Genomic DNA, 14,346 nt, shown 5'->3' on the forward strand with positions numbered 1-14,346 from the left:
GAGCTGTTAATGTATGTTCTTTAAAAAGCCAGTTCAAGAAAATTAACAATTATCAATTTTGCAGTGCATTAGCTGGCAATGAAGAGATTTCTACCATGATCATTCTTTATTCTTCCATTATATTGTTTCCATTACTTGTACTTTGTAGCTTGGGACAACTTAAGAAGTAAAAAGCCTTCACTTTAAAAACACCTCCCAAAACAAACAAACAAACAAAACAACTGCAAGTTAAATGTCATTAAGTACAGACATTTTCAGTAATTGCTCTTGATAAACATTAATAGTGTTGTAGAAAGTTACAGTTACTGTAGCATGAAAAGAATTTACAGAGTAAAGAATACAATAACTTCTAGGAAAACCAAGAACTTTTCTACACCCTGAACTTGCATTGCATACTTTATGACTCCTTATACGCTGTTTTCTAGAAAATACCTTTACAGCATGATGAGTAGTTACTGAATATTCCTCTTAAAGAGCTGTTAATACCCTTCAATTTTTAAGCTCACAGAATTGCAATATAGCTTTTTCTTTTGCCCCTACTATGTGCAAGTACAGGTTATGTTATTAAAATAAACTACCCCAACAGCATTCTTAGAATTGAACAATGGATCAAAAAAAAAAAAAAAAAAAAAAAAAAAAAACCTCTGGCAATACTCTACAACTGGACAAGTCCAGAATCATTAGCCAAAACTATTAGTTGGTGTTTTTTCTTTAACTGAAAACTGCTTTGTCTGCTCAAAAATGTTCCTTTTCCCCCCAAAAAAACTAACTTCCTTAAAAAATTCCAACCAGGAGAACAGTTTGTTTCAGAAATATCTCTATGGTGCTCAGTCTGAGGGGTCTTTGTTTGTCTTGAACTGTCATTTGCTCCCAAGTCTGGATTTGCCAGTCAGACAGTATTTGTAACATGTTACTCTGACAAAGCCCTACCATACTTAAGACAATGTGATTCATCATTCATGGAAGACAAAGAGAAAACAAAAACAAATCAAAACAAAAACAGCCCTTATAACCACAGTGTAAGGAGCCCAGCCTGTAGGAGAATAGGAGGAGACTTCCCATGATATAGCAATGGCATCTCCAAATCAAAATACTTAAAGATTTTCTGTAATGGTTTTGAGGAGTGTTCAGTAGACTCCAAAATGCCACAATTTTCTATGTGGACATAGAACATAAACATTTTTAGGAACAGTCCTACTTAACAGCCTGACCAACAACTCTTACACCCTGCTTTTTTCCTTTGCATGACTACACCACATGAATTTTCATACAAACTTCTCCTGTAAATGTATAAAGTAAACATTTAGCAACTGAGGGCCTCTCTTCTCTTCTTTCAATAATATCAAAGGTGCACTATCAGTACAGATCTTAACCTTTTTCCAGCCTTCATTCAAAATTAACTTATCCACCACAAAAATGTTTAAGATTTCAGAATCAGGCATTTTAAAGTTGCCCTCAATACACATAATGATTTTCCAAAATAATTTTCGTAGTATTTTCCAAAAGCAAGCCTTTCTTAAGGGAGTTTATTATTCTGTGTGTTCCACTAAGCTGTTTAGCCTACACCTTTTCTGAATTTGTTTTTGTTCAGCATTTGAAAAAAAAAATAATAGCAATAAACCTGATGGCAGCGTTCAAATGATTTTTATTTTATAAATGTAGGAATGCTTAGGAATAAGTTCTTTAGTCTCAGAAAAAAAGATGTTATTTCTCTTTTATTCAAAATATTCGAAATATTAAGGGATTCTATCATCACATACAACTACAGTATTATCACACAAAATTAAGTAAACCTATTGGATGATATTTCATGACAAAGAAACAACATATGGTATGTAAAAAAAAAAAAAGTAATCCACAAGAATATTACTATCTATTAGCTAGTCATGAATATATCAAAGTAAACTTGGAGCAGTCTAAATAAAGTCCCTAGAATTGCTCCACGTTTATACGTACATAACCAACTACAATTTTTATCTTACAGCCAACAATTCCCCACACTGAACAAAAGGATGCAGAAAACATGGTATGGCTCATTTTACACTATTAAAAAAAATTAAGCATTAAAAATACTCATCTGGATGAGATGGGATCTCACAGCAAATTACTTTGCAAAAGATCAACATAGCAAGATAATCCTATAGTATTATCTTAACTTTTATCTCTGTAAGAACTTCAAGTTTTCTAAAGTACTTTCAGGGCATTGTGTCAGAATTGTATTTTGCATACTACAAACTGTTGTTAATCTTATTAATGGAGGTTATTAGTTATGACTGTCCTCCAAATTGACAAAGCCTATCTAATAGGCTCTAATTCTCTAATTGGATATGAAATAATTACTGGTTACTTCTGATAAAAATCAGAAATTTTTAGGGTTTGTTGAACTAAATGGAGAAAGGTTAAGTCTTCCTTGCTGGTTAGGAAGAAACCTCTCTTCCACACTTTCTGCCTGTACAGATTAGTAAACATATTCAGTTACTGCATACATTTCAGTTGAAGTTGTAGTGTACACATAAATACTGTGCAACTGTTACTATATTTTATTAGTGTGACCCTAAAACTGTGAGGCATTACAAAAAGATAAGTTTTATCTAGGTTTTAAATTGAAAATAACGCTACAATAGCACTTGTCTCTTTTCCCCGCTTTGTCCGAAATCTGAGTACTAATGTCCTATTCACACCTAAACATTGGTTATCCTCTATCATCGACTTCCTTCAATAATAATATATGAGAATATATTTCCACGGTAGCTAATGGAGACATTCCTACAAATCAATGTGCTGCAGTGATACAGAAATAAAAGCCTATTTCACTGTAATGATGCTTCCAGACTTCCCTCAAGTCAGGTGGTTACTTGCAGTTAATGATCTGTGACATACCACACAAGTAGTCCTAAAAAGACTTATTATCCACTGCATGTGCAACAATATTTGCTTTATGGATGGCTAAATGAATGAAGACATTCAATGTAACTGTAAAAGTAAAATCAAAAGAAAACTTACAAGTAACATGTTTTCTTTGAGTAAAAGAGCTGTGAACATTTTCCATTAATACTTAACCTTTTGCTGGAGCAGTGCAACCACATATAATGCTTGAATCCATAAAGCCCAAGAGCTGTTCAGGGTTAACACTGATTAACTGCCCCTAATCAGAAGCTATAACTTTTAAAAATTTCAGAGAGCTTCACTCGACTAGTGAAATCAAACTGCATTTACAGCACGTGGCAAAGATGGGAGCAGAAACACTTGCAAAGAAAATAAATTCTGTCCTACCTTAAAAACAGGTATTTTTTTCAATCCAATAAAATAGATAAGAAATTGTTTGTTTGTTTTTTTTAATCGCATATTTTATCCTGTACCGACTTCCATTAACATAATAATAGAAAAGAATAGCAGAATAACTTATAATAAGCTAAAATGCAACAGCACAATATCTCCCATGACTCTCAAGACTGTGCAGACATTCACACATTTTCTGTTTATAATTTTTTTCATTTACTAGACTCAGCTTTTGTCCACCATATGTCCACCGTAGATTAACTATTCCCTTAGGTACAATTAAGGGCTTTCCATTTGTTGTAAGAAGACCTAAGTATGAAGGACGCAGCCAGAAAAAACATTTCTACCTAAACCAAAAACAGAAGCACATTCAGCCTGGACTATGGTTTATGCAGCATCTTTTTTATTAGACGTGTGTCTACATTGCTAAATAAACTAAAGACAAAATCCATGGAAACAGTAAGAGATCTCTCAGCATTACGTTTGTGTATTATTGTAAAAATAGGATACATATACTGTTCTAACCTTTGTATTTAAACGGTTTACTTCTATTTCCATTTTTCAATGACATCTTTAAAGATTTTTCTGAATTTAAGCATAACTGTTAGTGAATGAGAATATATTATTTACTGGCACTTCTGTCACACTAGCATTTGAGTTCCAACCACACTAATAATATTCTACCAGGTCTTTGAAATTGATCTCAGTTCTTGGTTGGTCTTAGCAGGCAAAACTGATGTGAGCAAATGAAAAAAAAAAAGTGACAAGCAGACTCGGGATTAAGTGCAGGAAGGAGAAGAAACCAACTTACCCACACTCACTGAAGTAAGGAAGCATAACATAAGAACAGTCTATTGGCTGGACTAGTTCAAAACTACCCTCTTTTTTTGTTAAAGCACCGTAAAATTAGAATGAGGAAATGTCATTTTCAGCAAGCAGTTTGCACAACAATAATGCCAATGATCATTAATGGTCTTTTGAGCAACACAACAGAAAACATTTGTGTGTGTGTGTGTGTGTGCGTGTGCGTGTGTTAGCACTCTGGCACAGACTATTTGCTCTCATCCTTGAAGAGTCACCATCAAAATTCATCATGTATAGATATTCCAGTAATGGCTGCAGCATTGGAAGAAAGTCCAGAAAGTCTGAAATTTAGTTTTAACTACCTGATTCAGCAGCTGCTGTGTCCTCTGTGACTTCCCATGTACAACACCATTTTATGAAGGATTCTTTGTGAAGGCTACAATTAAAACATGGGCTAATTTTTTACCTGGACAGGCTGGAGAGCTGGGCAGGAAGAAACCAAATGAGGTTTAACAAGAACAAGTGTAGAGCCCTGCACCTGGGAAGGAACAACCGCAAGTATCAGTACAGGCTGGGGGATGACCTGCTGGAGGGGAGCTCTGCGGAGAAGGACCTGGAGGTCCTGGTGGATGACAGGTTGACCGTGAGCCTTCAGCGTGCCCTGGTGGCCAAGGAACCTGCAGGGAATCTGCTTTGGCAGGGAGCTTGGACCCGATGATCTCTCATGGTCCCTTCCAACCCTTACAATTCTGTGATTTTCTGTGATTTAATTTGTGGCCAGAAGCAACATTTATCACAACAGATTTGGGCCAGAATTCATTATGTATGTATGTCCAGATCCTTCTGACATATCCTGTCAGCTGGTTTCCCTTCTCAGGCAATGGAATACTAAGTAAATACTACAGAACAGCAGTAAACCTTCCCCACACATTCCTTTCCTTTTGTTCTATACGAATTTCTGTGAGCTTAGTTACCTTCTAAGGAATCACACTTGTGACTTCTATCCTTGTGTGGCATATATCACAGTTAAGTATTGCCCACATGACAACGTAACAGAAATAATTAAATAGACCATTTTGGCACTGAAGACAGCCAGCTCCACTACTATTACAACAAGCACGATTTAAGATCAAAATCTTTCAAGACAGATGTTTTCTCAGACAAGCAATGCAATTTTATCACTCCAGAATTTGTATGTTTTCACCTTGCTCCCATCTCTAAAGTAATGCAAAATACATTCAGACACTGAGTTGGAAATTTATCATTATGATGAATAAAAGACCATTTTCACCTGTGATTTTCCCATTGGTTAATTTCAGCTTCTTGATAAAAATAATTTTTAAAGAGTTAACTGACCACTGAAAGAAACAAATACATAAGACTGTGATTTTCTATTAATCTTACAAGTTAGTCGAGACAAACATTCTATACATATTTTAAAACAGGGTAGCATTCTACATTTATTCAAATGAGTTGGTAAATTGACCGTAGCATAGGACAAGGTTTTCTTTTTAAGGGAGTCTCTACATGTAAGTAGTTTACCCTCCAATCCCAGGAGCACATATGGGACCTGCTGTCAGACATACACGAACTTTAGTTTAATCAGGCATAAGACTCAAAAGAACAGGGGTCTTTGCATTTACTGTTCAACACTTGTCTTAATTACAGGTGAAGGACATAACAAGTGCAAGCCCACAGGAAACAAGAACAGAAAACAGCTGGGAGAGGTGGGAAAGTACGAAAGAATAAATGTGTAGTGCTAAACTTTAATATGCCAGACCCAAAAAGAGTATTAATGAAGTAGTGTTCTCAGTACAACTGGGGAGACTAAGTGGCTAAGGCAGTAACTGAGTACAAATGCAGGCTGGGTATGTCCTGTTACCAGCCAGACTCACATTAGGACACAGTACGCCAAATGTTCATTGGGACCAGGGCTGGAAAATGTTTCTTTCCGCACTCAGATAAGATAGGTAAAAAGATTTTACATTGTATGTAAATGCAAGTTAAAGGATACACTAAAATGTAACCTTTCAACTTCACAGTGTAACAGCATATCACTTCCTGTTCAGAGATAGCACTCCAAGATCAATTAATCATGGCTAAGACGAACAAATGGTCAACATTCTTAATTAGTGTTGATGCATTCTCCTCTGTGCCCTCATCTGTCATGAAGACTGTTTAAAAATCTGAGTTATTAGTCTTTATTGAGGAGTTGGTCTGGTTAATATCTCTAGGGATAGAAATCATTCATCCATCCACTATACAACAGTACCTGATAATTCCTAGTCCCTATATAAGCTACAGATAACCACCGCCCTAAGACCATCTAGGTAGCTATAAATCAAAATGAGTGTAGCTCCCATGCAACCTGGGTTAATTTTTGTTTACAATATATCCACTGAAAAAGTTGGTAGGACACTTGAGGACTCTGCCTATAGATTAGTGCAGAGGAAAATATATATAGTAGTAGTCAAGGTAGAAAGGAAAGAAACACATCAGTCACACATAACACCATAAAACCTCTCTAACTCACACTAACGACTAGAAGATCCACTGTGAATTACTGAACCTTAAATCAATCCTAAGTTTAAGTAAACATCTTAAGTGAAAAAAATACATTCATTTGATGACCACAGCTTAATTTATACTACACAATATAACTCAAAAGTATTTCACAGTAATATGTCTATAAAAGTTACTGCACTGAAGCTCAAAAGTATTTGTTAGTCTTCACAATAAGCCTTAAACCTTTATTGCTGGTGCAACTCAAGTTGTACATAGCAACATAGAAATAAGCATGGTTCAGATATACATGATATTAAATAAAATTAAACTACTGCAAAGTAAGTTACAAAGAAAGTTAAATTTAAGATTCCATGCTAACTGTAAATTTTGGGATTAGCATCATCTTACAATTTATAACTAATATAAAACAACCAAAAAAAGAAATTCAACTTTACACTTTTAAAATTCTATTTATTATCAAATGCACAAATCACAGAATCACAGAACTGTAGGGGCAAGAAGGGACCTCAAGAGATCATCAGGTCCAACCCCCCTGTCAAAGCAGGTTCCCTAAAGCAGGTTGCCCAGGTAGACGTCCAGACAGGCCTTGAACTCCAGAGGAGACTCCACAACCTCCCTGAGCAGCCTGTTCCAGTGCTCCATCACCCTCACCATAAAGAAGTTCTTTCACATGTTGGTGCAGAACTTCCTGTGCTCCATTTTGTGGCCATTGTCCCTTGTCCTGTCCCCACAAACCACTGAAAAGAGGTTGGCCAAATCCCTCTGTCTCCCACACTTAAAGTGTTTATAAACATTAATAAGATCCCCACTTAGTCTTCTTTTCTCAAGGTTGAACAGACACAGATCTCTCAGTCTTTCCTCATAGGGAAGATGCTCCAGGCCCCGTAACATCTTTGTGGCCCTCTGCTAGACTCTTTCCAGGAGATCCCTGTCTTTTTTGTACCGGGGAGCCCAGAACTAGACACAGTACTACAGGTGAGGCCTGACCAGGGCAGAGTAGAGGGGGAGAATCAGCTCCCTTGACCTGCTGCCCATGCTCCTTTTAATCCACGCCAGGATCCCATTGGCCTTGGCCACCAGGGCACACTGAAGGTTCATGGCCAACCTGCCATCCACCAGGACCCCCAGGTTCTTCTCCGCAGAGCTCCTCTCCAGCAGGTCATCCCCCAGCCTGTACTGATACTTGTGGTTGTTCCTTCCCAGGTGCAGGACTCTACACTTGCTCTTGTTAAACTTCATTTGTTTTTTTCCTGCCCATCTCTCCAGCCTGTCCAGGTCTCACTGAATGGCAGTACAGCCTTCTGGAGTGTCGGCCACTCCTCCCAGCTTTGTATCATCAGCGTACTTGCTGAGGGCAGACACAGTTCCCTCATCAAGGTCACTGATGAAGATGTTAAACAAGACCAGACCCAGCACCAAGCCCTGGGGAACACTGCCAGTCACACGTCTCCAGCTGGACTCTGCGCCACCGATCACCACCCTCTGAGCTCGGGCAGTCAGCCAGTTCTCAACCCACCTTACTGTCCACTCCTCTATCCCACACTTTCTCAGCTTTGTCAGCAGGATGCCATGGGAGACAGTATCAAAAGCCTTGCTGAAGTCAAGGTAGATGACATCCAATGCCCTCCCCCCATCTACCCAGTTGGTGATGCCATCATAGAAGGCGACAAGGTTGGTCGAGCATGATTTCCCCTTGGTGAATCCATGCTGACTACTCCTCATAACCTTCTCTTCCAATAGCTTGGAGATGGCATCCAGAACAAGCTGTTCCATCACCTTTCCAGAGGGGTGAGCATGACAGGCCTGTAGTTTCTCAGATCCTCCTTCTTGCCCTTCTTGAAGACCAGTGATATTGGCTATCCTCCAGTCTTTGAGCATCTCTCTTGTTCTCCAAGACCTTTCAATGATAGAGAGCGATTTGGCGATCACCTCTGCTATCTCCCTCAGCACATGTGGATGCATCCCATTGGAGCCCATGGATTTGTGTGCATTGATCCCACCCTGACACTCCTGAACCACTTCCTCCTCAACCAGATGAAAGCTCTCCATTTCCCAGATTCTTTCTCCTCCCTCCAGGGTCCAAGAGTCCCAGGGGAGAGTCTTTGAAGCAAAGACCAAAGCAAAGAAGGCATTTAGTATCTCTGCGTTCTCAGCATCCCCTGTTACCAAGACACCCCCCTCATTCAGCAGGGGACCCACATCATCCCTAGTCTTCCCTTTAGGGTTTGCATACTTTAAAAAACCCTTCTTATTATCCTGTATCTCCTTTGCCAGCTTCTTCTCCAGGTGTGCTTTAGCATTCCTCGTTGCATCCCTGCAGGCCCTGACAATACTCCTATACTCCTCCCAAGAGGACAGGTCCTTTTTCCACATTTCATAGACCTTCTTTTTGATCTTGTTGATGAGCTCCTTGCTCATACACAAAATGCATATCGAAAGATCAGGTTAACTGACAACAGGACATAACTGCAGGAAGCAGGTCCGGGTAAGGTCTGACTTTCAGCAGGTCCGAATGAAATCAATTTTTTACTTTCTCTTACAGAATCTGTTAGAGAAAAAATGTATGGGAAGGAAGAGTGAAGAATAAAACTAAGCACCCAGCAGGAGGATAGGCACCTTAAGATGACTTAAATTCTCAAGAATTTAGAAGATCTCAATTCATAATATTACATTATTTTCAAATAAATTTCTGATAGATGAGACTGGAGACTGGTTAGAGCTTTGTATGTAGAAATTATCTTTCTACTGTTTCATAAGTAAATCTTAACCTCTTACAATCACATCATTTTAATGAATTGCCATCACTCAATTGTCGTGCTTTCAACAGACACACAGTAACCTACTGTGTGTGTTCTTTCAATCTATTGCAATGTACAACAAAATAGAATAGTCAAAACTAGCACTGATTAATTTAAAACACCACTGAACATTTTGTTTGTTTGGTGGAATACTGAAGAAATTGCAGGAAACTTAACAAATTTAACAGACTGACTACAAATTGATGTAACAGAACACCAATAAATCATGAAGTTTTATAGCCAAATTAACAGCTAGTACACAATTACACACTATACACTACTGTACTTAAAGTAACTTGTGTTTAAGAACAAGATCATTTGAGAAAACAATTGATTTTGAGTTGTTGTTTTTGTTTTTGTTTTTGTTTTTTTTTAAATATAGTTATTCCTTTTTTTTTTTCCTGAAGCACTACAGCAGAGATCCCAGATGTGTTCACCCCGAAACCGAAATATACTGTCTGTAAGAAACGGGTAAGTGAAAAAACTCAAATGAGAGCCAAAGCTTAACTAAGTATGCTTAAAAGAGTAGCACTTATTTTACACCCAAATTTCAAAATGCATGGTTTCAGCAAGGTTTCAAAATTCTTAGAGGGATCTAAATGCTGGCCCAACTTTTCAAATACCACACAATTATCTTCATTTATTCTTGGCAATATTTTTAAAATTTTTATCAGAAAAATAGAATTAGGATAGCATTAGATTGAGTGTTAGAATCATAAGCCCCATTCTTAAAAAGAGAAAAAAGGAAGACCTGGGGAACTACAGGCCAGTCAATATCACCTTTGTGCCTGGCAAGACCATGGAGCAGATCCTCCTGGAAACTATGCTAAGGCACATGGAAAAGAGAGAGGTGATTGGTGACAGCCAACATGAGAAGACCACATGGCATCTTTGTCTTCTAATTGGAGAGACAGATTTAACGGATAGACCACTTGGTTGATAAGGAATTGGCTGGATGGTCACACTCAAAGAGTTGAGGTCAACAGCTCAATGCCCAGGTGGGGATCAGCGATGAGTGGCATTCTGCTGGGACTGGTATTGGAACCTGCTTTATTTAACACCTTTGTCGGTGACATGGACAGTGGGATTAAGTGCACCCTCAGCAAGTTTGCCATCGACACCAAGGCCAAGCTGGATGGGGCTTTGAATAACCTGGTCTAGTAGGAGGTGTCCTTGCCCATGGCAACAGGGTTGGAACTGAGTGATCTTTAAGGTCCCTTCCAACCCAAACCATTCTATGACTCTATGAATCACTTCTCTGGGGATGTGAATATAGCTGGATATTTTTCTAAAACACACAAATAGCTCCAAAAACACAGTGCAGTTCTGAGCCAAACTACTGACTGAAAAATGTTCTTTACAATGTACAAGGTCAAGTAAGTTTGTTAGTTCATCAAATGGCTTTTACTGACTTCAAACCTATTGCTCTTATGTCATGCATAGGTCTCTGATAATTTACTGAGTAAAGCTGAGCTATTCTGAACACAGTGATTCCACCTGAAGAACTTGTTATCAGTAGCTTTATCCTTTCATAATATGCAAGAATCAATACCATACTTCTATATAAACACTTACCTTGTTTTTTATTTCAGTAACATCAGTAACCTCTCACAGGCTATTGAAGTACTGAGGGGGAAGCCCTCCTAGATATTCTTCTGTTTTATCAAATTCATAAAAGTAATGCAGTTCTAAAAGCTGAACTTCTTATCATGCTGAAATAAAATTAAAAGCATGTCAACTGTAAAACTACCTCCTGCCTGCCTTCTTTTGAGAGATACCAAGGGGTTCAATGTGTGCAAAACCAACAAGTATCCTTAGGACCACACAAAAGTAATAGCTTCCTTTTTTTCTTTATACACAGTTTCTCATGAAAAGCAAGTTAGCAAGTACACTATTCCTTCAGCTGCCATCACCATGAAATGAAAACCATTTCCCTAGTCAGCATCTGTCTTTATCTGGAAACTCACCTACAAAACCATATTTTGTTTGCAGATGCTCCCCAGGAAATAGTTGGATTTTAAAGAATCAGAGACATGTATATGAGGAAAAAAAATACATACTAAAGGTGTAATAATTACAAAACAAAGTCCTTTAATTGCAAATGAAAAACAGAGTTTGATCTAGTACCTCTATGGAGTCATTCTAACAAAAGAATTTTACTTATCCTATGTTACAAAGTATCCTACTACAAATGCCTCTTAAGATTTGCAGAACTCCAGTTAGCAAGTACAGTTTTGGGACAAAATATAAATCAGTGAAATATGTTTTTCATATGAATTTCAACAGAATCTGTATTATTGACTTTGGTCTGATGCAGAACAACACTATGTTATACTTTCAGAAATGTTATCTGTATATTGTAACTCTAAGAGCTTCCCTGTTTTCTTCCCACTGTTTTCTTCCCAATGTCTTCCCTGTTTTCTTTCACAATGAAGATCATAAAATGTTATAGCATCATAGTAGCAACATTACATTAACGTTTCTGAATAAAAGCGTTGTCTCTAGATTGTATTAAAATTATTTTAAGCATTACCTTTCTGGATGAGAATGGTTTTTTGTTTGTTTGTTTATTTGTTTTTTTCCAGATTTGTTCTTGATGTGGACATTGTGACACAGACACAAGGGAATCAGAAAGTGAAAAGAAAAAGTCTGTTGTATGTTGTTCAAATAAATGTATTTAAATTGTTAAAAATGGTACCTGCTTCTACCACTTGACTTTATTTATAAAATTGTTTTATGTTGCTCTTATCTTTGATACAAAAAGGGTAACAGAACAAGGATCAAGACCTCAGATATGCTAATAATATTTCTGAAAATTTCTTAACTGGAAATGGGGGAATTTGATATCCAGCTAATTAGGGAACTAATGAGGTGATCATTATTTAAAGGAGCTATTTTGTACTTACATGATCAATAAGAGGACAAGTTAAAAAAAAATCCAGAGAACAGGAAATAAGTAAACTCGTGCAAAATCAGAGATAGCATGTAAAAAGGCCTAATAAACAACTCAAATATTGTGTCTAGTGTACTTTAAGTAACAGATACAAGTGCTTAACATACCAGTCTCTTGACCTACAGAACCATGAAATATATCTGTTATTAGAGCCAGGAATGCTTCTCGGGTCTCCATTCTAGATGCATGCCATGGCTATATCCTAAAGCCCTATCAAATTCAAACATGGATGAGACATCTCTCCACTGCTGTGTGCTGCTCTCTAAGAAAACACAGGCAGATAGGCTGCAAAAAGTTCCTCAACTTAACTGCCCAGAACCCTGAGGTACACCCAAATATGTCATCTGTACATGGCAGTAATGCACAAGACAGTATTATTTAGTTTCGTTTTACTGATGATATATGCCCTGTGACATTTCTTCACTAGAGAGCAACATCCAGAGTATTCCAATTAATATTTAAATATGAATAACTTACTTTTATTTCCAACCAAGGCCACAAGTGGCTGTGTTTCTGATTCTTCAGTCACTTTTTTTACCACATTATACCAGTCCTCTAAATTTTCAAAGCTCTGGCAGTTGGTAATATCATAAACCAAAAGAATACCCTAAAGAAAAAGATACATTTAAAATGCTACAAGTTGTAAAAATATTTTAATATGGCAAAATCTGCATTAGTCTAATTTATTATTATAATAAAATAGGGCATTTACAATTAATGACATTTTATCTTCTCAGGAATTAAACAAGAGTCAGTGTAAGCCACTGTAATAAACAAATTTTACTACAGTACTTCATCTGCACTCTGTGTGTTCCAAATTCAGACACTAGATGAACTACAAAGGGAGAAAAATATGGCAATTCAGGAAAGAGTACAATTAGTTACATTAGAAATACATCAAATTGCATATGCATTGTGAAAAATCTAAAAAGCGTTTCATACTAATGGTAAGAGAAAAATCACACTGGAGAAGGACTTTTATTTTAGCTAATCTTATTTGTAGTTTACTGTTCCCTTCCTGAGGAAAAAAAAAAAAAAAAAAAGAAAAAAAACAGCTTAAGCATACATTTCTGCACATTGCCCAACTTGTTACATCTCTGCTTTCCTTTGGGAAGAAAGTCCAGCTCCCTTCCTTTACCGCTATAGAAGCCAAGCAAGAAGTACTAACAATCTTTTTAACTTTCAAAGGACAAATTAGAAATGGTTAGAAGTCAAGAAGAGGGTAGTTCCATGCATTTCAGAGGCTGTGGACCAGGCTACAGGTGATGAATACTCAAAACAGGCATTTCTGAGAATCTTGTATACAACGAATAAAGTTAGAATTCGATTCTGTTGTGCTTGTTTTCATGGAGTTCACATTTGGAAAAGATCCCCGCAATCGAGCACTGTTTCTCATTTATTTCAAAATCATAATTTATAAATATAATTCATACAAATACATACAGATTTTTCAAGTCAAGTTTTTCACAGGTTTGTCTGGGCCCTGCTTTACTTGATAGTTTTATAAGGACTGCCTTAGATCACAAAATATAATGTACCCGTTAAATTAATTTCACAGACTATACAAACTGGTAAAGACTACAAGAGTATTTGAGGACAGTTTAGATTATAAAATGAGAAACAGTCTAAAAATAATAGGATGCAGTTCAATAAGTACCATGACAAGTTCAAAGGAAGGAATAATCAGCTGCACGAGGATAGGAAACATCTGGCTTTGTAGCAGGTTCTATAGAAAAGGATCAAGGAGTTACAGTAGATCACAGCTGAATATAAATCAAGCTTATTTTGTAACAAAAAAAGCAAATATCACACTGGCATGAAACATTTCAGGTGAAATATTGCATCCAACTCTGGACACAACGTCAAGAAAAGGATAGGCTAGAAGATAACTAGCAGTATCAGAGGTTTAGAAAACATGACTGACAAAAGAAAATTGAAAAAAATTGAATGCTTCAACAAATACAAGACTGATGAAACGCATGATAA

The 14,346-nt window shown here is 37.1% G+C and overlaps 1 protein-coding gene across 11 annotated transcripts in view; it reads right to left on the minus strand.

Annotated features, from left to right (window-relative positions):
* RAB28 (RAB28, member RAS oncogene family) overlaps positions 1–14,346 on the minus strand; it is a 64,951-nt gene that overhangs the window by 32,799 nt on the left and 17,806 nt on the right. For all 11 annotated transcript variants that reach the window (XR_011095846.1, XR_011095847.1, XR_011095848.1 and 8 more), the window contains one exon: positions 12,838–12,967. Coding sequence is in view for 8 of the 11 variants with exons in the window: in XM_068679930.1 (XP_068536031.1) it covers positions 12,838–12,967 (130 nt within the window). In the remaining 3 variants the exon portion in view is untranslated. The remainder of the gene's footprint in view (positions 1–12,837; positions 12,968–14,346) is intronic.

This window comes from Anas acuta, chromosome 4 (assembly GCF_963932015.1).
Source record: "Anas acuta chromosome 4, bAnaAcu1.1, whole genome shotgun sequence".
NCBI lineage: Eukaryota > Metazoa > Chordata > Aves > Anseriformes > Anatidae > Anas > Anas acuta.